The 25,555-nt window shown below is 38.6% G+C and overlaps 1 protein-coding gene across 11 annotated transcripts in view; it reads right to left on the minus strand.

Moving 5' to 3' along the window:
• Positions 1-1,624: 1,624 nt before the first annotated feature.
• AVL9 (AVL9 cell migration associated) overlaps positions 1,625-25,555 on the minus strand; it is a 65,998-nt gene continuing 42,067 nt past the window's right edge. The window contains exons 9-16 of one of the 11 annotated variants that reach the window (XM_004385320.2): positions 23,198-23,267; positions 22,343-22,881; positions 16,969-17,103; positions 15,579-15,798; positions 13,007-13,124; positions 8,836-8,889; positions 8,217-8,305; positions 1,625-5,598 (exon numbers count right to left, since the gene is read on the minus strand). In XM_004385320.2, coding sequence (XP_004385377.1) covers positions 5,483-5,598; positions 8,217-8,305; positions 8,836-8,889; positions 13,007-13,124; positions 15,579-15,798; positions 16,969-17,103; positions 22,343-22,881; positions 23,198-23,267 — 1,341 coding nt within the window. In that variant the 3' untranslated portion in view covers positions 1,625-5,482. Of the gene's footprint in view, positions 8,306-8,835; positions 8,890-12,989; positions 13,350-13,645; positions 13,944-15,578; positions 15,799-16,968; positions 17,104-22,342; positions 22,882-23,197; positions 23,268-25,555 lie in introns of those variants that run through there. The other 10 variants (XR_002825442.1, XM_023739599.1, XR_002825445.1 and 7 more) reach the window with 10 other exon arrangements.

Here is a 25,555-nt window from a genome sequence, read left to right on the forward strand (position 1 = left end):
TTTTCCACAATGGCTATACCATTTTACATTCCCAGCAATGGAGGAGGGTTCCAACAAAGCCACTGTTTTATAGAACAACAACAACAAAAAAAGGGGTAATTAGTTTTCAGGGAACCACGGTACATGCAAATATCTATGAAAATGTGCTAGAAGTCTTCACTAGAAGTATCAATGGCTATTTTGAAGCTTACCAGTTGTTATACAAATGAGCCAAAGATGACCTTCCTGTATTACCCCCAGGTTGCCTACTTCCTTATAGAAAGCTGAGGCCTGCTAGCCCCCAAAAAGCCCACCAGTACCATACTCAAATTTGTACACATTCAATTGTTTTAAACAGATTATTTAGTCACTTACAGCCTGCCTGCTTTATATACTTCGCCCCATCCCCCACCCCCACCCCGTGAAACTGCACCCAACATCTGCTGGCCACAGATAAGATAAAACCTGTAGTTGTCCTTTGGAGTTCTCTGACCCAGCCACTCCCCACCTTGCTGCAGGACATCACCCAGGCACATGTAAGCCTCACCCCTTTTCCTCTTCCCTGGGAGTTTCCTTGCTCTCTTCCCATTATGGTGGCTCCTGCACTGGCGGACTTCCTGCTGTCCTCCTCACCCCATGAAGCTGTAAATGCATCAGCCCCAATAAACAGTTTGTTGTGCAATACTGCCATCTCATCATGCTGTCTTCTCCCTTGATCAGCCCAACTCCCCTGAACTCACTGCACCAGTCCAGGTGGAAAAATGGGCTGCTAGGGACAATGTCCTATGCCCTGGGAGGTTCTGCCGGTGAAGCATGTGACAAAATACTATCACAGGACCAACCTCTGTTTGCTTGTACTGTGTTCAGCACCCAGCACTTAGCAGTCCACAGAGGTTGGTGGGCTCACGCACCCACCCTGAGGGGGTCACCCCCTTAAAAGCTGAGACACCACATTGTAAGCAATGCCAAAATGAGAGATTAAATGAGCGCTGATTCCTTTAGTTCATTCTGTGTACTGGTTGCTTAATACTGCTGTCCAACTGTGAAGCAGCTAGAAATCACACTGACAATATGCAGAATACTTCTAGAAAGACAGGTCAGGTACAACTGTAGGCAGGACAAACAAGACAATTTTATTCTCAAAATAAAGATATGGTAGAAGTTTTACAATTCAGTATGATTAGACGTGATTTATATTTTAACATTTTTTTAAAACAAATGACAACAAAGAACTAGTAAAAATTATAAAACTACTACAGCAAAGAGAAACTACTTTTCTGATCGAAACATGTGCCGCAGCTAAACTTCCTTAGAAACGGTTTGTGGAAAGCCTTTAATCCCAAATATTTGAACTATTTTTGTAACCATTAAATGCCTTCACCAACTCTTTAATTAAATACTTCCTAAATTTAGGAACTAATGACCAAGGAGCCTGAAACACAGAAGTCTTCATCCTATTTTCCAGCTATAAATTATTAATATTAAAAACAATGTTTTCTAATCACAGAAGCTTTTTGAAAACTTCAAATACCTTTTCTGGCTCAGTACCTGACTAAAATATTCAAATGTTTATACTGCACACACACAAAAAATTTAAGCAGCATACTCTGTGTGTTTGAAAAGCTGATGAAAAATAAGATTGGAAAAAAAAAACAAAAACCCTAAACTGTGTCCCATTTACATGATTTAAATATATAGTTTCTATATCTTTAATTAATGTAAGTAAAAAGGTAAACTTCAGAACAGCACAGAAATACAAATGCATCAGAGTTTTTACAAAATATATCTAACCCTTATACGTGCATAATCTTTTAATTTTGGAGTTACCATACAAGGGAGCTAGTTTCTTCATAATGTAAGCAGGAAGTCATGTGTACAAAGTTATTTATATGAAAAGAATAAGGATCCTCATTCCTTTTCTCTGTCCTTGACAAATATTTATGGAATGTTGGAAATTATGAAAAAACGATTCCAATGTTATGAAGTCCAAAGACTTGGAATGAGAAAACTCCTAGCAGCACATTATGCTACATGGAATGACGATTATCTTCTAGAAATGCAGGCTGTATTCTCTACCGTGTTTAAAGGCTACCAAGGACCTGGGTGGAAAAGCCATGGATATCAGTGCCATCTGTGACCAAGGGACCAGGGAATCCATAGTGATGCACTCCAAGAGTCCCAACCAACTCCCTGACAGACAACAGGCTAAAACGGTTAAGGTTCAAGCGGCCAGGGATCCATCAGTACATCAGCCCCTTGCAGAGCTGAGTGCTCCCAAACTTGTCACCAGCACCAGAAGGAAACGTAACATAGGCAATAACTTTCACAAAACTTTTCTCCACAAAATAGCAAGTAAAAGTAAAACCTGCCTGCCAAGGAAAAAATGTTGTAGCTTCATTTTAAAACTTGAAACTGTCAAGTTAAAACTTTAATTTCTAATTTTTATAACCTTTAGCACATTAAATACTGCTCTCAAAATATTTTCATTCAGATTTTAAGTGCTTTATTCCTCAGCCTTGCAATGTCTTTTCATTTTTCCTCTCCCTTCCTTATTTGCTTTCTCCTTGGCTTTCTAAAAAAATTTAAATGCTTAATACAGAACTTGGAAAGCAAGATAAGGTTGAAGTTATGTCATATACTCTGGCTTGCTGACAAAGTATATTGCTGCTGTGTTTCTTTAAGCAAAAACTAGATGAGAATAGTTTCAAACCTTTGGGCCTAGTGTGTCACTAATGGACTTTTAGGGGGGACTGCTCATACTGGTTACATGAGCAAAATATGCCTTAATCAGACATTCAACGTTTTTCAATTCACTTAGCCCATGGCACCGAGTAGTGTTGATTCTCTCCTCCTTACCTATGTCACTGTCACTATAGTGCCTAGTAGAAATCAAAGTAAACCAGGTACTTTTTCCAAACACCATTTTTAAGTCACCTGGACAGCAATCACACTATAGACGCAGTCTGTGTGCCTGGCATGCCACAAGGAAGTCTAGCTGACCCTGGGTCCCTTAGGCCTATCCTGTTTATAAATACTCAGTTCTTAAATACAAAAGCCTTGGGAAGCACTGGAGTAAGTGTGGCCACCAAAACACATACCTCTCCCAGTGATACAGTCAGAAGATGGTCCAGGGGTCGTGCTGATGGCTCAAAAAGCCAGTGTTTGGAGGGAAGCTACTGCTTCTGGGCTGGCCACTAAGCCAGAGCCTGGAACCCATGCCTGAACTGTGCACATTCAAGGACAAGGGGTCAGGCTTCCTGCCTTCAACTGTGCTGGCTGTCCTAGGGCCCTTGCCAACAATGTAATTGTCTGTAATTCCTGAAAACTTCCAACACCTCCCAGAACCTGAAGGAAACAGAGGTGTGGTCTTTTTGCCATTTCTATGATGAAAGTTCTATCTTCCAAAATATTCATTTCATGTTAGAAATCAGTTAAAGGATCACTTTAAAAGGTGAACTCTTGACTAGAAATATTAATAGAATGTTCAATTAAAGTGTATATTCAAATAGGGAACAAGTGGTACTAAAGCATAGCTAAATTTCATGTAATTATTTTTATTTCAGCGGGATTCCAAAGTACGGGTTGGACTGCTTTCAAAGAGTGAGAATGGAGTTTACTCAATCGTGAAACAGTACAAACAACGTGACAAACCAGCAGCTTGCTGGTGACCCCTCACAGTGCCCCTCGCACTCTGAACTTGAGGGTCAAAAGGTAGCCAACTGCACACTAGTACACGATCACACACAACTAACAACGTGGCCTCATGAAACAAGATGTTAGCATGAATTCTTACAGTTTCAGTGCAACACTGATTAAAGTACCTTTTAAAGTTCTGTTTGGTATTACTTTCTCCTCTTCAAATATTTCCTGAGAAGGTTAAGTTTCCTAGCAGAAGTGGAGTTAATGGAGTTCTCACATTAAGTCCATTAATTTATCATCACTGCATTCTTGAGTTATTATGCACAAATGGAAGTATGCTCTTAGATTTGCTGCAGTTGTGTTAAAACACAAATTGGAAATTGTAGGGATATTTAGTATTATGTCCCTATGTCCATTTGACACTCCCCAGGAGGATTTGCTTCTTAACAGAAACATTTCATAGGGAATACATATAATCAGTGTCCTTCTTAATTAGACCCCTCATTTTCACAATACTCTTTATAGCATATGTAGATTTTACTCACAATGTATTCTCCAAGTATCCTTTGTTACTGAAAAGGCAGTCTGTCCCCCGTAAGTACTCCCTGAGAACATCCATCCAAAGTCCCCTGGAAAAGTGAATGAGAGCTCAGCATGGCAGCACACGAGGTCCAGCTGTGTAAAACCATCAGTAGATAGCGCACACGGGCTTGTGTCTAGCAGGAAGCCAGATGTCCTTTGTGACACAGACAGCTGATGTGAGGCTATAGTTTTCTTCTGTTTCCTCTTGCTTTTCTAAATTTGTGCTAAGATGGGATTTCTATTTAATATTTATGGGTCATCTTGCTTTTCTTTTATAAATACTTTGAGAGGGGGATGGGGACTGATTATAGAGGATTTTCAGTTAGGGAAGCAGGAAGGCCAAGCGCCTTGAGAAGCTTTATGAAGAATAAGACTAAGAGAAAACCTGTCTGTAAACGCCCAAAAGAAAACTATTCAAAAGAAGAAATTAGAAGGCACAAACTTTGGATTAAAAAACGCTTGTAAAACATTGCGACATGACTAGAATTGACAAAACTAACATACAGGGCTTTTAAAATATTGCCCTATACACACATTCATGTTAAACTGTGTGAACACCATTATAACCATCAGTATGCTATTTCTCTGCACACCTACTTGCACACTTAGGACAAGAAAGAAAGCATAGTGACATTCCTTGATGCCTCCTAGTAAGTTTTTAAGAACTTGCAAAGAACAAGTTAAAAACCTCAGAGCTACCACACTCTGACTTTTACGTTTCTGGGAGGAAGGGAATCGACAAATGTGTTTTGTGAGTAGCAAATAAACAAACAAAATCTTAGATAACTCAGCAAAAAGGGTTGGGCTCTGTGGCCCCTTAACCTTATAAGCACATTTTAGGGCTAATCTTAGAAAAATTAAAATAGTAATATAACTTAATTTTAGCAAATATAAATTACAGTGACCATGTGGGTACTTAAACAGCAAAACAAAACACAATTTACATAAGTACAAACTTTTCTAAAGTAAACAAATGTATGATATCAGAACTCAAAATTCATTACAAGGTTCATTTCCTTGTGTGTTTTAATCAGGCTCAGACTGAAATAAAAGTAGTCAAATTAAACCCCAACCTGGAAACCGTCCCTGCAATGGTTGTGATTTCATCTTTCAGCATCCGGTGACATTCACTTGACAAGAGGGCAACTGTTCGTGTAAACAGGTCGGCATCTGGGTCCCCTGCCGTGGACCTATGGCCGGTGACAAGGAATAGTGTGGGAGCAGCAGACGGACAGGGAACACTTCAACCCAAGAAAGCAACAGCAGCCTCTGGACACCTTGCTCAGGGCTTCCCATCGGGCAGCTCGGTGAGACTTTGAGGGGTGGAGGTGGTGAAAGTGGACAGCCATGAAGACATGGCTGTCTTTGCACTGGAAAAAGCTCCTCCAACCGACTGGCCTGGATAGAAAGGAGGGGAAAACAAAAAGAAAAGCGGCTTACTTTTGTTAAGAGAAAGGCAAAGACCAATGCTAAGTAATAAATGTGAATTCAATGTAACACGCTAGTAGGTTAATAGTTATGAAAATATCATGTAAATTTCTATTTTCAAAATCCCTTTCCATGGGCATGTCTTAACAGCAAACTGGATCATTTCATGGTACACGAGCCCACTCTCCTAGGCATTCTAAAGGTATTCAGCAAACTGCTCTCTCAACACCCACACAGCTAGGCCAGTGGTTCTCACCCTGGCTGTGCATCAGAACCAGTCGCAGAGCTTAAAACAGGTCCTATGTGCCCTCTGTACCCTAAATGACAAGCTGGTAACTGAAAACAGTGGGAAGGGTGTTTAGGCTGCTCTAGCAAAATGTGCTTTTGTCACCTGAAATTCTGTCGCATTAAACAAAGATATGTGCAGAGAGAGCTCTACCTACCTCAGGACTTTTTTTTTTTTATAATTTATTCTATTTTTTTGTTGTTGAGAATATACACAGCAGAACACACATCAATTCAACAATTTCTACATGTACAGTTCAGTAACATTCTTCAAGTTGTACAACTATTCTCATCCTTCTTTTCCAAATTGATCTTCCCCTATTAACACACACTCACTGCCTTCTAAGTTTCCTACCTAAAGTTTTGAGTTGCTGTTGTCAGTCTCATCCCATACAGATACTTCTTAAAAGAACACCATGCTCAAGGCAGATATTCTTCACTAGTTAACCTAACTATTGTTTTGGTTTTAAGAAGAGTTCAGGGGATACATGTCTATTTTGTTTCAAAGAACATTATCTCACAAGTTGATGCTAAGTGAAATTATTTAAGTTGAATCATATATTCCCAGTATTCTTTAGGAGGAGAGTGTGGAGAACTGTCTTTAGAATTTAATTCTAAGCAATAACATCACTAAAAATTTATTAACATTTGACATCATATACCTATAACGAAGTGGGATTTTTCTATTAAAAAATAAGAACTCAAAGTAAGTCAAATGCGTAATACTATATGAAGTGCTTATACACCAAATTTCATTCCCTTGGAATAAAATAAACCTAGTGATAGGGCTATGTGTTCTGTGTTTGTTTTTTAAAAGGAGTCTGTTGAGTTCTCCTGCTCTGTCACTCTCTAGGTATACAGAATGTCAGAGCTAAGAAGGCTCCTACATAGAGATTACCTAGTTCTGGGGCTTCTGAACTACCTTTAGTAAGGGTTAATCAACCTCTCTCAGGAGCTAAGGAAGGTGGGTACTATTTTTAAATATTGGTATGACAAAGCAAATGGGGCAAACTGTAAACAAGTGGTGAATCTGAGGTACCTGGGAATTCCTTTTACTAATGTGATATTTAAGTTTGAAATTATATCAAAATAAAAAGTTTTAAAAGAATGAAAAGTTTCTCTATTAACTGATATGGAACAATATTCAAAATATTCTAAGTAAAAAAGACAGATGTGGAAGAGTATATATAGTATGCTACCATTTGTCTGGCTTTGCTATAGAGGTAATACTGGCTTCATTAAATGGGTTGGGGAGTATTACTCACCTACTATTTCCTGAAAGAGTTTGTGTAAAATTAGTATTATGTCTTCCTTCAATGTTTGATAGAATTCCTAAGTGAAGCCATCTGGGCCTGGAGATTTCTTTGTGATAAGGTTTTTAATTTTGAATTCAATTTAATAGATACAGGGCTATTCAGATTTTCTATTTCTTATTTGCCTTGGTTTTGGTAATTTGAGTCTTTCCAGGAATTAGTATATCTCATCTACGCTGTCAAATCTGTTGGCATACTAAATTGTTCACATTATTCCTTTATTACTCTTTAATTTCTCTAACATCTATACTGATAAGCCCTTTCACTTCCAATATTAGTGACTTGTGTCTCTCTCTCTTTCTCTTCATCAGCCTAGAAAGGTTTTATTAATATTGTTGATCTTTTCAAAACACCGACTGTTGGTTTCATTGGCTTTCTTTATCATGTGATACTACCTTAGGAGACAGCAGCTCCTAATGCCCAATTTATTATGGGTCTCAGCCATTTATAAAGAACTGTGGAGGGCTCAGGCAATGGGGAGAAAAACCATAGTCAGGCTTGAGTCCTGACAACAGAACAGCCAACCCATCAGACCATTTTGTCACTGTTAGATGTGGCAAAATTTGCTGAACTTTGATAATACCTGGTGCCACAAGAATTTTTCTAAAATAAGACAAATGAAAATTTAAAAAACCTGTTTTCAACCACCTTGTATTATTATTACATGATACCCAGATCTCTGCCAAAAAACAACAACCCACTGCCATCAAGTCAATTCCGACTCCCAGCGACCCTAGAGAACAGAGCAGAACTCCCCCACAGGGTTTCCAAGGCTGTAATCTTTATGGAAGAAGACTGCCACATCTTTCTCCTGCAGAGTGGCTGGTGGGTTCGAACTGCTGATCTTTTCTGTTAGCAGCAAAGAGCTTTAACCACTGTGCCACCAGGACTCCTATCTCTACTAGTTTATGTTTTTATCAACTACATATTGAAGACAGAAAATAGATACATTACGATTTCAGTCTGTTCTTGGCTAAACGCATGCCTTACCAACAGCTTTTCCTGTTTGCACAACATTCCGGCTGGTTATGACCATGACGTTTCCAATTTTTTTGCCACGTTCACTGTTCTGAACAGAACTGAGAAAAGGAAATAAAAGCAATAAGTTCAATTTAAAAAAAATTTCTCACACACACACTATAATCAGTCTGAGTCCTGGTGACCACTGGTAACCACTCTATAACTATCCCAAATGAGAATCATTGAGAAAAGAAGCTAAATTATTCATAGTTGGTTATGAATAAATTAATTTACTGACTTTTTAAGCATGTGAATCTTCAGAAAATTCTAAAAGAACATAAAATGGACCAAAAAATAAAGATCTAAGGATGTTTGGTTAATTCTTCCTGACAGACATGATTTGCTGAAAGCATTTCACCAGAATACAAATGGCAAATTCTGTTATTAGTTCACACCATTCTCCATGGAACAACAGTGTTTTCACTTTTAAACATACACACTGCTGAGCTGGAGAATGTCATGCACATATTTGGTTACTATTTGAAGCACAAATCTAACAAGTGGAGAAAAACAATTCCCAATTAGCAATGAAACACATGGCATAAATTCAGACATCCGAGTTTTCCCAATATTTTCTCTAAATACTCACTGTGAGAATCTTAACTTCATGTCTGACACTGAGTACTGGCCTTGAAATGGATGGCTGTAAAACAGAGTTTGAGTTTAGACCATGAACATTTCACCATAAAAGCTGCACAAGAGCTACCACAAACAGTATTAGTGAGCCTTTTGGGGTGACAGCTGTGGCAGCGACGAACTTGCTACCAGGACAATGGCTCTCCACTTAGCCCTCTGGGACCCAAACGACATCACTTAACCTCTCTGAACTTGAGTTTCCTCACCTGTAATACAAGTGTTGTTTTTGGAGGGGGCGGTGTTCGTGTTACCCTAATATTCTGATGTAATCAGTCTGGGGCGGGGCCCAGGCATCAGCATTTTTTAAAAGCTCTCCAGTACATTCTGATGTATGCCACAACATGGATGAAGCTTGAAAACTCTATGCTGAGTGAAATAAGTCAGTCACAAAAGGACAAATACCGTATGCTCCCACTTACATGAAATAAGCAAATATACAGAAACCAAAGATTATTAATGGTCACCAAGGGTAAGGAGGGGTCAGGGGGAGTTTTTGTTTGGGGCCCTGAGTTTATGTTAATGTGGGGGGATACCTTGGAAAAGGACAGCAATAATGGTAGCACAGAAAAATATAATCAACGTGATTGAAATATAAATGTGGATGTTGTTGTGTTGGCAAATGTTTTGGCGTGTATGTTTCCACAACAACTAAAAAAAAAAAGCTCTCCAGTATATTCAGAGTTTCAGAATCTAGGCTGTATCCTGGCCACCTTATAAATATTTGCTATTGGTCATGGCAAGATTTGTGGATGGCTCAGCAAAACCCATACTTTCTATTAGAAAAGTAACTAAAAATAGCACTATCTTCATTTTTGTAAGAAAGCACACTATGCTTACTTCCCTACTTTCATTACACAAAGTGGAAAAAAGCGTTTATGTGATTTATGGGCCACCTTTTGCAGTCAACGATTTGGCCTGTTGGTCCTGGTTCTGAGAGTAGGCCCACACCTGAGACCAAGGAGAGAGGGCCAACCTGACTAAGAGGTATCACCTGGTGATGCTGTCTAAGCCTCAAGGCCTGAGAAGACAGGCTCACAGAAGCTTCCTCCAGCCTGGAAAGTGCTCACATCCTCGGAGAAGGGGGGAGCACATCCCCTGGGAACACGAAAGCTTTGTGCTGAAGAACAACCCCCACTCACCCACCTAATCCTTATCCCAGGGTAGAGACATGTGCCTGGGGGATAACAGACTGGAAGATTCATCAGAAGGGACTGGCACCAGAAACCCTGGACAGGCCCAGCAAAAGGCAGAGCCAGGAGAAAATACCAGCAGAAACCAGAAGCAGAAGCCGGTGTGTGCTGAGCAGAGAAGTCACAGCAGAGTGGTCTGAGAGGATTGAGCTGAGAACTGTAACATGCTTCAGGCTGCAGCAGAAATCCCAGCTGAGAGCGAGAGGCTCAGAGGTGGCACAGGGGCCCTTGTCTGAGGTGCTAAGGGGCCTGCCTGCCGAGCCTTGGTACATCCAGGTAGGGGTTGCCCACTGAGCAGTTCTGCTTCGAGCGATGCCGGTCCAGGACTGTCCCGAGGCTGCTAGTTGACAGCTGGACCAAGCAGCAAAGGGGCCAGGGCCAAGACATATGCCAGCCCAGTGACGTAAGAGTAAACATCATCCTCACCACGAAACTATTACTTACGTATCGTTCGCTATCTCCTTTTCATGTGCTAAGGCTTTGGGAGTGTCCTTGTGTTCTGGCTCTGATCAGAGGGACATGATATTTACAAACAATCTGCTAACACACCATAGATAATGGCGTGTGTACACTGCAGAATATATTGAAAATCCAGGCGACTTGACCAAAGTTACACTATAAAAGAGGGTTATTAAATATCCAAATTTGTATCTTATACTCAGGGGTCTGTTGTATCTAACAAAGAAAAAGACCCTAGTGAAATTCTATAGCTACTTATTACAAAATGCTATTTATGGTTTTTCAAATGACTACTAACCACTCCTTGTGGGTTAAAATAAGTATATATAACAACAACTCTCTTCTTCTGGATTCCTGAATCACAGGGTTGAAAGAACTGGAGGTCACTTAGTCATTCTCTATGACACTGGAAAGGCTGCATTTAAGGGATCAAATATGCCTCCTGCTTGTTGAGGGAAGTTAGAGGCCTGCCTTGTCTAATTTTTAGGAATCAAAGAAAGGGTTCCATAGCTCTCAAATCTTACAATTAGTTTGGAATTATTCTAAATTATACCCCTTGAAAACTGAAGACTACCATTTCTTGTATTTAGTTCGGTGAAAATGTTGACACTTTGCTATCATATCTGCATAATTCCCCTACCTACGTATTTCAGTTAACAGGTCCTTCTTCAGCCTTCTCTTCAACCTACATAACCTCAGTTTATTTATACATTTTTACTATTATTTTACAACTTTTCAAAACCCATTCCCGCCAAGCCTCTTATAGACCTGCATTAAAATCTGTAGAGCTGGTTCAAGTTAAAGGCACGACACCGGAAGCAGCAACTGGATAAAGATCTGACCAAGTTCAGCAACACAGAGCGAAGAGGAGACTCCCAGCTCCGCATGTGGACCTCCGCAGTCAGGGCTGACCTGCACCACCCCCGTGAGTGCCTCCAGGCAAACAAGCTCACGGGCTTCATCACTTTTTAGAACACAGACCTTGTAGTTAGGGAGAATACTTTGAACTCCTACTCCTTTCATTTAATACTATTAAAATGTTTTTGCCTTTTAATCCTGTTTTGACTACACTGGAATGGCAGTATAAGCTTCTGTTGTAATTCAGCGTGATGATTAAATTCAACAAAATTGATGCTGAACCCAGTCATTTTTCATGATAGATGATTGTTATGGATTGAATCATGTCCCCCCAAAATATGTGTTGTAAATCCACAAGTATAAGTGTTAAGGATAAGGAGCCCTGGTGGCGCAATGGTTAAGCACTTGGCTGCTAACTGAAAGGTTTGTGGTTCGAACCCACCAGCCACTCCATGGGAGAAAGATGTAGCAGTATGCTTCCCTAAATATTGTTGTTGTTGTTAGGTGCCGTCGAGTCATTTCTGACTCATAGTGACCCCATGTACAACAGAACCAAACACTGTCTGGTCCTGTGCCATCCTAACAATCATTGCCATGTTTGAGCCCACTGTTGCAGCCACTGTGTCAGTCCATCTCGTTGAGGGTCTTCCTCTTTTTTGCTGACCCTCTACCAAGCATGATGTCCTTCTCCAGGGACTAGTCCTTCCTTATAACATGTCCACATTAGTTATGTGAGACAGAGTCTTGCCATCCTCGCTTCTAAGGAGCATTCTGGCTGTATTTCTTCCAAGACAGATTTGTTCGTTCTTCAGGCGATCCACAGTATATTCAATATTCTTCACAAACACAATAATTCAAAGGTATCAATTCTTCTTTGGTCTTCAAAATTACAGCCTTGGAAACTGCCTGGGGCAGTCCTACAGAGTAGTTTCCAAGGCTATAAATCTTTATGGAGGCAGACTGCCACATCTCTCTCCCGTGGAGCAACTGGTGGGTCTGAACTGCTGACCTTCGGGTTAGCAGCTGAGTGCTTAACCACCACACCACCAGGACTCCCTTCATTCACACACAAATGTTATTATTTCATAATGGCTCCAATCCAGATCATGTTTAAGTATCTTTTATGCCTATGTGGGCTAAAGCTTCAGTCAACATTCAATACTGTGGCAGGTATTCAATTTTGTTGAATTTCAGAATTTGATGTGGAAACAGGTTTGACCACTTATCTGAGTTTAAATATCAACTGTAACTTAGTTTTTCATACTTCATGTTTTAAAATAACCTCCCAGCTTTACACCAGTGGTTATTTCCCCCAAGGCTTCCATCTTGTTTGACCTTTCTCTGTGGGAAAAGGAAAGAAGAAACCCTCTCTCTGAATTACACCGGGAGCAGAGAGAAATGTTGGCGCTTCCAATAATGCCTTTCTATAAGTATGAATAGGGAAGCAGTTTTCAAGCTGTTTCTTTGTGCTTGGGAGCCTTTTATAACTCACCTAAGGAGATTCTTTAAGATATTCACAGTATCATCAAGGCTAAAATATGGTTTTCTTTATACTGGGGCATACTCAGTAAACCAGCCATGCTATGTACTATCTCAATCTTCACAGGATGTGCTTACTTAGGGTTTATTTCTGCAAGTGCCGGATGCTTGTTGCTGTTCCATACCCTGTAGTTGTGTGTATTCTTCCATGCTGTAACAAAGGTTGTCCCATAGTCCGACAATATCTTTTCATTATCTGTCAAGTAAATATTTGAAAGAAGTTGAGCTGGACTGTAGCCAGTCAGGGATGTGAAGATTAACCACCAAAAAGGGTAAAGGAATGGCTTTATCCCCCCATCCCCCTGCTTTTTTGGGGAGATAGCCTACCAGATGTCAGGAAACTTGGGTCTAGTTCCAGAAATCCTGTTAAGGAGCTATGTGGCCTTTGGCAAGTCACTTAATCACTCAGAACTTCATTTTCCTAACCGGAAAATAAGAGGATTGAGCTAGATATTCTCTAAGGTTCCTTATAACTCCAAAAATATTTCTACATTCTCCTTACCAAGGTTATAAAGATAGCATTATGCAGTAAACGAAAACTATAGGCTTCACAGTGAGTAAATGTACTGATCTATACATACATACATGGCGTCACCATGAGTCAGAATTGACTCGACGGCAACAGGTTTGGGTTTTTATTCATGTGAAGTAGGCAATTAGATTATCTATCTTTTCACCAGTATCATTTTTCTAAGAAAAAAGATGAAGAATGAATACATGAAATGGTTCTTTTAGCCACTATTTTCTCTTCTTTGGACTTCGTCTCATTGGTGTTTCATTCTTGAGCTTCCATGCATTTCACTGTCAAAATACCTAAAATAATAACAGGTATTTTCATATTTAACATTTAAAAAAGTTTTCAACTTTATTAATACCATGGGAAAGCTTCAATGTAGAGTGTTTCTCCCACCTGGAAGAATAGAAGAGGTCTGGAGAACTGATTCAAATGGCTACTGCTTCACATACTAACTGCATGTTGCTTGCTTTGAAGGTGAAATACAAGTGCCTTTTGTTGCTGGGAAAGGAAGAGAAGGAGCTATAAAGGAAGAGAAGGGTCCATATGCAGCATAAGGAAGTTCTTTCTAGAACATATTCCTCCAGCAGTTGATTAGGCTGAATATCTTCTTTTACCTGGTTAAGAGCATGGTCCTGAGACAGACTGCTCAGATTTAAAATCCAGCTTAGCCTTTTAACAGATGGATGAGCAAGCTATTTACCTTTCTGTGTCTCATTTTCTCATCTGTGAAATGGGGATGATAAGGTGTCTGCCTCTAGGACTGTGGTGAGGATAACATGAGCCAACAGAACAGTTCAGAACAGTTCCTTGCTCAGAACAGTTCCTTGCACATATTAAATGTTATGAAAAAAAATCTTAGCTACTATTATTATTCACTGCTTACAGCTACCTGGGCAAATATTTTTTTAAAGGCAAATTACTCATGAAGCTACATGTCTGGTGGAGTTTTCTTTCTAGATTAATGATTCTGAGTTAGAGGCCTTAATTTGGTATCTCAGCTGCTCTAGCTATAGAAGGGCAGACATTCTAAAATACAGCATTAACATTCCTTAGCTTTCCTTTATTAATGAAGAAAACTCCTGAAACTTGGGTTTAAAACTCTATACACACTATATGAAGAACTAACCTGTGAGGAGGAGGTGGGGCAGTGGCAGAGTTGACTAAAAAAACTACCAAATATTTGCCAATGTCCAGGTAGAAATTAACAAGATGGGAAAGCTCACTGCAGAGCTCCGTTTTTTCTTTTTATACCTTTTCTAAGGAAAAGGAGATAGTTCGGCCTGGCTTCCAGGCTTTCCATCACTAACAATGGTTTAATCAATGGTTGATTCTATGATTAGCTTTCCCATTTTAGCCAGTTAATGAGAATAATAACATTTCTTAGAATGGGGCATAAATTTGAAGGTTTAATCACTCAGACTATGATTTTCAATAATAGTTATTTTTATATTTCTTCTCCTTCCCATTATATCTTCTGGTTTTTAATTGCATTTTTTTTTAATTTATTTTTTCCCTCCCATTATATAGCTTAAAAACATGTGAGCAGTGTTTATATAAACAGCCCCAAAATACTGATATATCCTCCGGTACAATGGAATATTAAGCCACCCTGTGAAAGTAACAAAGGTCTATGTTTACTGTCTTGACAAGTGTTCATGTTCCTATTAGAAAGTAAGAAAAGTTTATGAAAACATGTATACTATGATCCATTTTTGTAAAAGGACTACCACAAACACAACAAAACCTAAAATTGAAAATATATGCATAATAAAGCCTGAAAGAATATAAAGCACTCCAAATGCTAGGAGTGGTTATCTCTGCATGGGGCAATGTTGTTGTTAGCTGCCGTCGAGTTGATTCAGACTCATGCAACCCTATGTATGCAGAGTAGAACTGCTCCATAGGGTTTTTTACTGGCTGTCTTCCAAGGCGCCTCTGGGTGGGTTCAAACCTATCAGCTAGTAGTAGAGCACTTAACCATTTGTACCACCCAGGGAGTCCTGTCTGGGGCAATAACAGGCAATTTTTCTACAAATGAACATGTATTTCTTGTGCAATTCAAAACATCATAAATGTTACAAGATGAAAAATCATAATAAAGAGGGCAGCTGCATGCTTTGTGTGGTTTCTTACCTAACTGTAGTGTAGCAGCCAGCAGCGCATGGATGTAGACTGCAAACTGGGCCCGGATCCACTCGTCACCTCCCTCCCAGCCCGTGCCATCCAAAAAGACGTCATCCCGGTTCTCAGTCACGTGCCTCACTAGGTAATCTGCGAACCTTAGGTCTGCCGTGGTTGGGTTAAGCAGCTTCCTGAGTTCTGGATCATGGATCTGGATCAGAGCTTCTTCTACCTAGAGGGTACCCAGGTATAAGTCAGAGTCTGGGCATTCACGCAGATATCCATGCCACACTTTACAGAGAAACTACTGGGAAGTTGCAGCTGGAAATAAAAGAATATGACTAACAGCATTCTCAAAAGGTGAGTCTAAGAAAGAGTTTACACTTTTTTTCCTTCTCTATTTTAAAAATGCTCATTTTGACTTTAGAAACTGCACACAAAGTATATAATTTAAAATATAACAGTAGTTCGCCCTGATTGTAACTATCCTGGAAAACATAGAAATGTACAATAAAAATCACTCTTTCCACACCCAGAAATAAATACAGTTAACAATTAATGTAATTCCTTTAAAGTTTTCCTTTGAATGCACAGATACTTTGTAATTTTAAAACTGTGTAATGTTTGCTATACAAAGACCTATCTATCTAAAATAACTTACAGGTTAGCTTTGAAGTATAATAATAACAAATAGCCATGACCCTCAAATGAGCTTCAGAACTAGAATGTAACCAATAATGCTAAAGCACCTCTGTGGTCCTCTCATCCACATCCTCCTATCTTGAAAGGCATATATGTTTCTTTCTTCCTCAAACCTGGGATAACACAATATAGTTTGAAACCCTGCATTTTTCATTTATTATATTATAAATATTTTCCAAGGAAGCGTATTTTGGTACTTTCTGCCAGTAACTATAAAAGCCTTAATGTGGCTGGATTTTTTTTACAATTACTTTAATGTTAAGAAATGATTTAAATTTCTTATATATAGATGTCACTGTTTATTCTTAGCTTCCTTACTCTTAAGAATATTAAACGGACTAGAACTATTTATATTATTTAAACAACAAACACATGTTAATAGTGAGACTGTAGTAGAACCAGATTGCCTGGGTCTGAATCCTGGTTCTTTCACTTACAAGCTGTTTGATCTTGCACAAGTTACTTAACTTCTCTGTTCCTTTGCTTCTGGAAGTGAAAATGTGGACAGTAACAGTACCTATCTCAAACAGTTGTTATGAGAATTACATCAGTTAGCATATGTAAAGTGTTCAGAAAGCCTAGCATATATGTAAATGATGATTATCATTATCAGTGTTAATACCATGCCCTCGTAATTGCATTTGAGAAAGGAAAAGGAGGACCAGAAGTGTCAAACACACACACACATATGTAAACGTACTTCCACAATGGCATCACTGAGATGTTTCTGTTGTCGAAAAAGGATGTTAGTAGCTCCAGCAACAAACCCCCGAACGGTGACATCAGAGAGAAGATGATGCTGCTGCAATGCCATATAAGGCAAACAGAGATATCCCTAAGAATTATAAGAGTACAAAAAATATTAGGATAGTAAAAGAATGAGTATCTCTCTTAACGCCCAGAAGCTAATAGTGGAACAAGAAACTCCCACTCTTTCTCCCCTGCCCTGCCCGCTAGTGCAGCTAATCTCTGAGTCATCGAAATAATATTCTAGGGGAACCTCAGGCCTTGATTGCAAAAAGGCCAGTTAACGTTTTATCTTCTCCATGAATGGTCAAATCTTGGCAAGGTGGTTTAATGTGAAGGCTCTCTTACTTGAACATTTGGTTCTCAGTTCAACATAAAAGCCTCCACAGTAATTAATGGCTTGAACGTTTTCATTTAGGAAATGAACTATTATTAAGTCCACTAAAAAGTAAGCTGTTTAGCAGAAAGCTATTAATTCTTTCAGTAAAATTTTAGAACACATGTATCTACACACAGACATCAAAGCACTATTATGAGAAGAGCAAGCACTGCACAGGCATTTGTTTGGTTAAGCTGCAGTTAAAACTCATGCAAAAAATTTTCAAGATAATTGCTACTGAATGTTTAAAGCAAAAATGGCATTGCCAACAGTCATGTATTCATTACTATTTGAACTGTATTTCAAAATAGTACTTCCCTGAAAATTATAGCTCAATTGCCAAACCACAGCAGGCAGTTAAGTACAAAAAGCAGCATATTTCCTGAGAGTAAAGGTATTAACACTGGAATGAATCACTGAAGGAGGATATGAAATTTCTGCTGAAAGACTGTAAATCAGAACAGGTTTTCAACGAGTGGTGCGATTTGTGTATGAAGCCAGGAGGGCAGACTTGCTGAGCCCTTGAACTTCTTTTCAGTCTCAAGTTGAATAACAATTTTATTTTTTACTTCTCATCACTTTTTAAACACTGAATTAGAGCTGTTTGGACAATGTCTTGTTTACATCAAGCAATGAACTCTCTGAGGGCAGGAGATATTCCTTTTGCGACTTCATGTTCTTCACTGTATCTGGGACAGTGCCTTGTACCTAACAGGTGGTTGCTAAATACTTAATATCAGATGGAAGGCTTCCAGAAGTAGGAATACAGGTCTAACAAGTTGGTATAATTCTTTTTTCCCCACGCTGGTATTATTCTTATTCTTGACAATGTCTTTTGCTGCTTTATAAAACTCTAACAGAAGCAGCAAAAATAAATCTATGTTTACACATAAGAGATGATCAGGATAGGGCTTCTCAACCCACACGCCATGACTAAACACTGAGGGGCCCCTGCTCAAGGAGGCCCGCTCCTATTCTCACTCACTGAGTCGTAACAGTCACGTCTCCATTCCTTGTGTGCTATGTGTTTGAAAAACAACAGACCCTCCTCCCTGTTTCCAAACATAAAATATTACAATATTAAATACTTTGTCAAACTTGATGTGGCCCCCTAGGACATCCACACCCTAACTAGGACTGAGAATTCTTCTACTTGATAAAGGCACTCTTCAGAGCTGCCTATCAATGTAAAAGATTTACACCGAAAAATAGTAATAAGAGAATATAATTTAATTGCTCACAGTATTACATTTCATAATTGACTGAAGAAAAGTCTACTGTCAACAGTGGCATTCTTGGCTAAGTATATTAACAGCATCAAAATTAAGATGTTCCAAAGACAACAAAGCAGTTCAAAGCTATTTAAAAATATGAAAATATACATTCCTTTAAAAATTATGAATATACATACCCTTGACTCAGCATTCTACTTCTTGTAATTTATCCTACACCTGCTCATGTGTGATAGCACGTATGTAGAAAGTTATTTATTGTAGCATTGTTTGTTAAAGCAAAAGACTAGAATCCTAACTGTTCATGAATAGGGGACTAGATAAATGTTATTCCTACAAGGGAGGGGAAAAATATACTATGTATTTTTTAGTGCACAAAATACCTCCGGAAAAAAACATTAAGACACTGATAACATTGGTTGCCACTAGAGAGGGCAACTGGGTAGCAGGGAATAGATTGGAACATTTTGAATACTGAATTAGGTGAAAGTATTACATATTCATAAACTTATTTAAAGATAAACTAAAACCAGTTGCCTTCGAGTTGATTCCGACTCATAGTGACCCTACAGGACTGAGTAGAACTGCCCCATAAGGTTGCCAAGAAGCGGCTGGTGAATTTGAACTGCCGACCTCTTGGTTAGCAGCCGAGCTCTTAACCACTGTACCACCAGGGCTCCATTTAAAAATAACAGCAACTCAAAACAGCTTTAAAAATTTGCCATCAATCCTTTTAATGATGTTCACTTAAGCTTAAGTTTTTTAAAGGCAGCAAAAACATGGGTCTTTCCCACATACACTGAACTATAGAGAATAAAGCAGCCTCCACACCCAAGCTCACCCCTGGCTTTACATATTTCTAGGGGACTTTAACTTCCATGTTTGAAGCTGCAGTATATAATGATAAACAAACAAACCTCAACTTGGTAAATCTGGTAGAACTATTTATTGTCAACTGGTCTTCTGAAAAGTTGCAAAAGCGTAGCCTGCCTTCTTTCATGCTCTCATTTCTTCCAGAAATGGTCGGAATCTACCCCCCGCCCGCCATGATGGCAATTTATAGTAGACTTAGGGGTGGTGGTTAGAGGAGCTGCCCTTTTTGCAATGGTTAGAGAGGAGAAGAGGACATTTGAGAGCTTATTATACTTAAGGCCCTGGGCTGGGCACTTCAACCTGTATTATTAATTGTACCCATTGCTGTTGAGTTGATTCTGACTCCTAGCAACCCTATAAGGACAGAGCAAAACTGCCCCATGAGGTTTCCAAGGCTGTAAATCTTTACCGAAGCGGACTACCACATATTTCTCCCACAGAGTGGCTGGTGGGTTTTAATCTCAGATCTTTTAGTTAGTAGATGAGTGCTTAACCAATACGACACCAGGGCTCCCTTTATTTACCGTAGGCAGTTCTAAATTCTTTCATCTAAATGAATTTTGGTTAGACCCAACTTGGAAAGGGCTAGGATATTATCAGAACCAACCACCATTTTTCTCATTTCTTTTCTAGTCAAGGACTAAACAAATGTTTATGAATTGCAAGCCTCAGTATTGTAAAGATGTCATTTGTCTCTCCCCAAACCTGATCTATAGCTGAAATGTAATCGTTATCACTTAATTTAGATTCTCAACCTGTGTGAGTGTGAGAACTTGACAAGCTGATTCTAAAATTGATGCAAATGGAATGCAAAGTGGAAATGCAAAGGTATAAGAAATTCTTGAAAAACAATTCCAAGATGGGAAGACTTTCTCTACCTAATGTGACATACACAGTAATTAATTTAACACAGCATGGGACTGGCACAGGGGTAGACAAATACACCAAAGGAAGATAAAAAGAAAGTCCTGAAACAGACTCCTTTCCTCAATCATACACAAAAATCAATTCCAGGCAGACTAAAAACCAAAACATTAAAGTCAAAACTACAAAGCTTTTAAAAGATAATATAGGAGATTATCTTCATATCCTTGAGGTAGGGGAGGATTTCTTAAAACAAGACCCCAAAGGCACTAACCATAAAGTATAAAACTGATTACAGGTCCCCAAAATCAGGGGACAGGAAAGTTGGTAATAGGGAACCCGAAGCTGAGAAGGGACAGTGTTGACATGTCGTGGGATTGTTAATTACTGTTACAAAACAATGTGTGTACTAACTGTTTAATGAGAAACTGTTCTGTAAATCTTCATCTAAAGAGTACAATAAAAAAAAAGAAAATTACGAGCTCTTTGGAAAAAAAAAAAAAAAAGTCCCCAAAATCAGTGACAGTAAGGGAGACAACCCACAAACTCAGAACAGATACTACATGAAAGCAAAACCTAAATGGCCAACAGTGTATGAAAAGATGCTCAAATTCAATAGCAATCAGAGAAATGCAAACCAAGTGCCCCCAGATACAACTACTCACCCATCACACTGGCTAAGAATTACAAAGTATGACAATATTAAGTGCTGGAGAGAGCCCTGCTCTGGCTGCTTTGTTCCAGTGTGCAGCCAATTTCAGAACACATTCAGTAGTAAGGCACAAAGACTTAAAACTGGGGAAAAATGAAGTCCTTGGGATTTTCTTTTCAAATATGAAAATAACTACCTTATCTTTCCCTTTATCTTTTTTTCCATTTCCCCATTTCCCTTCTACCTTTTTTTCTGATTATAAATTGGCACAGTCCAGGCCAAAGGAAGATTAACCAGTAAGCCAGGTAAGCATGTGGTGAAAACCAGGTAAAATTGCGCACTACAGATTAGTTTAAGTAAGCACAAGTAAGCCCGTGACTACCTTGCTTATAGAGTAATCTGTCCCTGAATTCAGCAGAGCATAAACAGTAAACAGGTATAATTCACTTTCTAATTTTCCTACTTCTTTCGGCTTTGCCCATTCCCTTCCCTTCACCTCATGGGTAGCCTACACCACGGCTGCCTCTAGACCCACCTCCTCTCCCTAAGCACCTGCTTCCCCCTTCATAAAAAGCTGGAGAGTGGGGGGACCATTTCAGGCATACTCATTTTATTATGTAGAAATCTGTTTCCATTTATTCGAGTCAGGGAACTCGTCAATGCTCACTAAAACAATGTAGCTTCCAGAGTATGTCTTGGATAGTCTATCTCACTATCTTAAAGAGTTACTGCACATTAAGAAATGTCATCTGGAGACACAGTATCTTGAATCAAAGATTCAGTTTGATTCACTATGTTGTAATTAAGTTATTTTTAGAAATTACAAATATATTTTAAGTGACTTTTTCATAAAAAGACTGAAAATTTGTTTTTAGGCAACAATGAACCAAAACATGAAATTCTATCTAAATGAAGTTTACTAATATTTAAGTTAGACATCTAGGAGTTTTTTTCTTTTTAAACTGTACTTTTGGAGTTGTAGTACTTCAATGTATATTCATTAGCTGCAAACAAAAACTTATGGACTTCCTCAATTCATCTTTTTCAAAGAGAAATTGGAAAAATTAAAAATAGACCTAATATATTGATTGCTGACCTGACACCTACTAAGTTTCAAAATTCTTTCAAATAAAAAACCACTGAACTAATTCCTTACAGCTGTACAGATGGTCACAGACGCCAAGGCACTACACTCGTAGTGTGGTATATTACAGTTTTTAAGGAAAATTTTCAGATGTGAAAATGTGTGCAACACTAAAAGTTAAACTCTAAAAGACTTCGTCATATTCTTTATGGGACTCAATAAGTAAAGGACACTAAACTTTACCTTTGTGAAGATGGCCAGGGGCATGCCATATTGGTCCTCTTCCAAACCCGATATTAGCCCTGGTATCAGGACCACTTGCCCCGTATTAGCTTGAGGTTGTACAGTAATTGGAGGACTGTCTGAGGGCACAGAGTCCTTTGGGAATAAGTTTGTTTGTTCTGACCCAACCTGTTCCCTTTCTTTCAAGCTGGGGTCCTCTAATATGCTAGGATCCAAGGTCTCCCAGTCACTTTCTGAAGACTCTGGAGATGGTCGGGAAGGAGGCTTCAAAAACTGATTGGTATTATTGGGTTCCGGTCCTTTGCTGCTGTCACTTTCTACTTGGAACAAAGGTTCTCTGGTCTGTATGACAGCATCACCTCCACGATTTCCTGTCATGGTTTTCTTAACAGTTCCCGAGATGCTAATTGAGATGTCAGGTACAGACACAGAAACAAAATCATCTGCAGGAGGATTTGTTTCCTGAAGCCCAGCATCTTCTGACATACTTTTTCGGGGTCTATACTGAGAACAGTCGCTGAGACCATGTTCAATCATGCCTAAAATACATAACATTGGAGAAGAGCTTGGCTTATAATGACAAATACTGGAGAAAATAATAGCTGTATATTCCATTTTATATTAGGTGAACTCTTCCATAAAACATTTAATGAGCTACACATGTCCGCATTTTAATTTATTAAAAAAAAAGAGAGACACCCACCCAAATAAAAGAGAGAAATCTACTCTCAAAATGAAAATGTCATACTAAAATAGAAATGTCAACCCTGGTGAGTTTACCCTTAAAAACTCTTATCATTGAAAGTTCAGGTACAAGTTAAACAAAAGAAAGAGTGGATACTGCTACAATCTTACCTGGAAAAAGGGATAACACAGTCATCAGTGCACCCACCAATTTATTCACTGGAGAAATATAAAAGAGAACCTGAAATGGAGTCAATAAAATTAAATCAGAAAATCCGTAAGTCCATAATAACACTAAAAAAAAGGGGGAGAGGGACTCTTTTTTACAGAACATTAACCACTAGTAATGTAGAAGAAATGACAGAATTAAAAAAATCACCATTTGGCGTCCACCAAAGTAATAAACAACTGATTCAGTAAAAAATTATCAATGGATGCTAAAACTATTGTGAAAGGTTGCTGGGCAACAGGATATTCTCATATAATATCAAATTAATCATCCCACAGATTACTGAACAATGCAATGCATGATTCCTGACCGTATCCCAGACTGAACAACAACCAGCTTTAAAGGACATAATTATGCCATCTGGGGATATTTGGAAGTAGACTCTATATCAGATATCATTTATTGTGTCAATGTTAAATTCCTTAAATGTGAAATATTTTAGTTATTCTTAAGAAACATAATCCTGAAATATTTAGGGGTGAAGTATCATGATGTTTGCTAATTACTTTCAAATTACTATGATTTGGGGAGGGGAGGGGAGGGGAAATATGTATGTACAACCAAACACCTCGTGGGATTTGGTTCCTTAGTTTGGAGGTTTAGGGTCATGGTTTCATAGGACATCCCAGTTAATTGGCCTGATAATGTGTTTAGTGCTTCTGTTCTACCTCCCAGTTCACTGCAGAGTGCCTGGGGTCTTAAAAGCTTGCAAGTGGCCATTCAAGGTACAACAACTGATCTCTCTTTGCCTGGAGCAACAGAAGAAGAAGGAGAGTCAGGAATAGGAGGAGAATATGGAATATGTGGCTAATTGCTTTCATGAACAACTGCCTCCTTTGCCATGAGACCAGAAGACCTGGATGGTGCCTAGCTACCATTACTGTACATTTTGATCAAAGATTTTATAGAAGAATCCTGATCAAAAAGGGTAAAATGCACAACAGAATTTCCAATTTTCATAGAATCGAGGTTTTCTGGAGCCATGGAGGCTGGATGAACCCCTGAAACTACTGCCCTGAGATAATCCTTAAGCCTTAAACCAAAAATATCCCCTGAAGTCTTCTTAAAATCAAAGAGTAGTTTAATTTAACTAGTAAAGAATGTCTACGCTGAGCCTTATGCTCTTTTAAGAACTATCTATATGGGATCAAATTGACAACAGCAACTCAAAAGATTAGATTGGAACCTTTGGGGACAGTGAGTTTATGTTAACAGGGGAGGAACAACTCAAAAAGGGAGGGTGAGAATGGTTGTACAACACAAAGAACATAATCAATGTCACTGAAACTATTAAATTGATGTTATGTTCTGCTGTGCATATTCTCAACAATACACATATTATATATATACATATATGTACCCATGTATATATATAAAGCAATATAATACAAAACTGGCAAAATGTTAACCAGTGAATAGAGATGAAGGATATTCATTATATTATTCTATCAACTGTTCTGTAGGTTTGACGTTTTTCAGAATAAAAGTTGAGGAAGTATTAAATGGGAAACAAGATTTAGTTAGTTATTACACTAAAACTAACACTGGCTAATATTAGCTAAAAAGCATGCAGACTTGCTGAAGTGACTTAAAAAAAACAATGAAATCATGTCATATTTTAAGAGCAATCACATGGGACTTGATTAATAATCTCTTCTGTGATTTAGAAAAACAGGACCCCTACCAAACTCAAGAGGGCCTGAGATCATGCATAAATTTTAAATACAGTAATCGTATAAGAAGAAAATCTTTCTATTAGTAAACATGATATATTCCTTTGCTCTCTAGGTATTTCACTAAATGTGTACACATCTACTGATGAAAAAAAATAGAATTGCTTATTCAGTAATGACACCTTTTGGCATAAGTAAGTAGTGGTAAAAGAAAAATCACTAACCCATGAATCATGGTCAAAGCACAGTGAAATTCAGCTTAATTTACACTTTCTAGTTTGTCCTGATTTGTCACGTGCAAGTGTCCACTCACCCACACTGTGACACTAAAGTGCTATGACGGAGCATACCGTCTATAATCTTCTCTGCTCTCCTCACATCTATGTCTTATTTAAGGAGTGCTTTGCAGATACAAAACTAAGTATTACATTAAAGGAAGTCCTTATCAAATCAGTATAAAAACAGTGTACCTATGATTTGCCACATTAAGTTTATCGGATCATAAACGTCACTGCGTGTAGTTAGTCTAAGTATTATTTTGCAAAACTTTTGTTTCACATACATATATGAATGTGTGCTCTAGGCTGCTATGTGAAACATTTTTAATTATGGTTTGTGATCAAAAAC

Source organism: Trichechus manatus, unplaced genomic scaffold (genome assembly GCF_000243295.1).
Source record: "Trichechus manatus latirostris isolate Lorelei unplaced genomic scaffold, TriManLat1.0 scaffold00137, whole genome shotgun sequence".
Taxonomy (NCBI): Eukaryota; Metazoa; Chordata; class Mammalia; order Sirenia; family Trichechidae; genus Trichechus; species Trichechus manatus.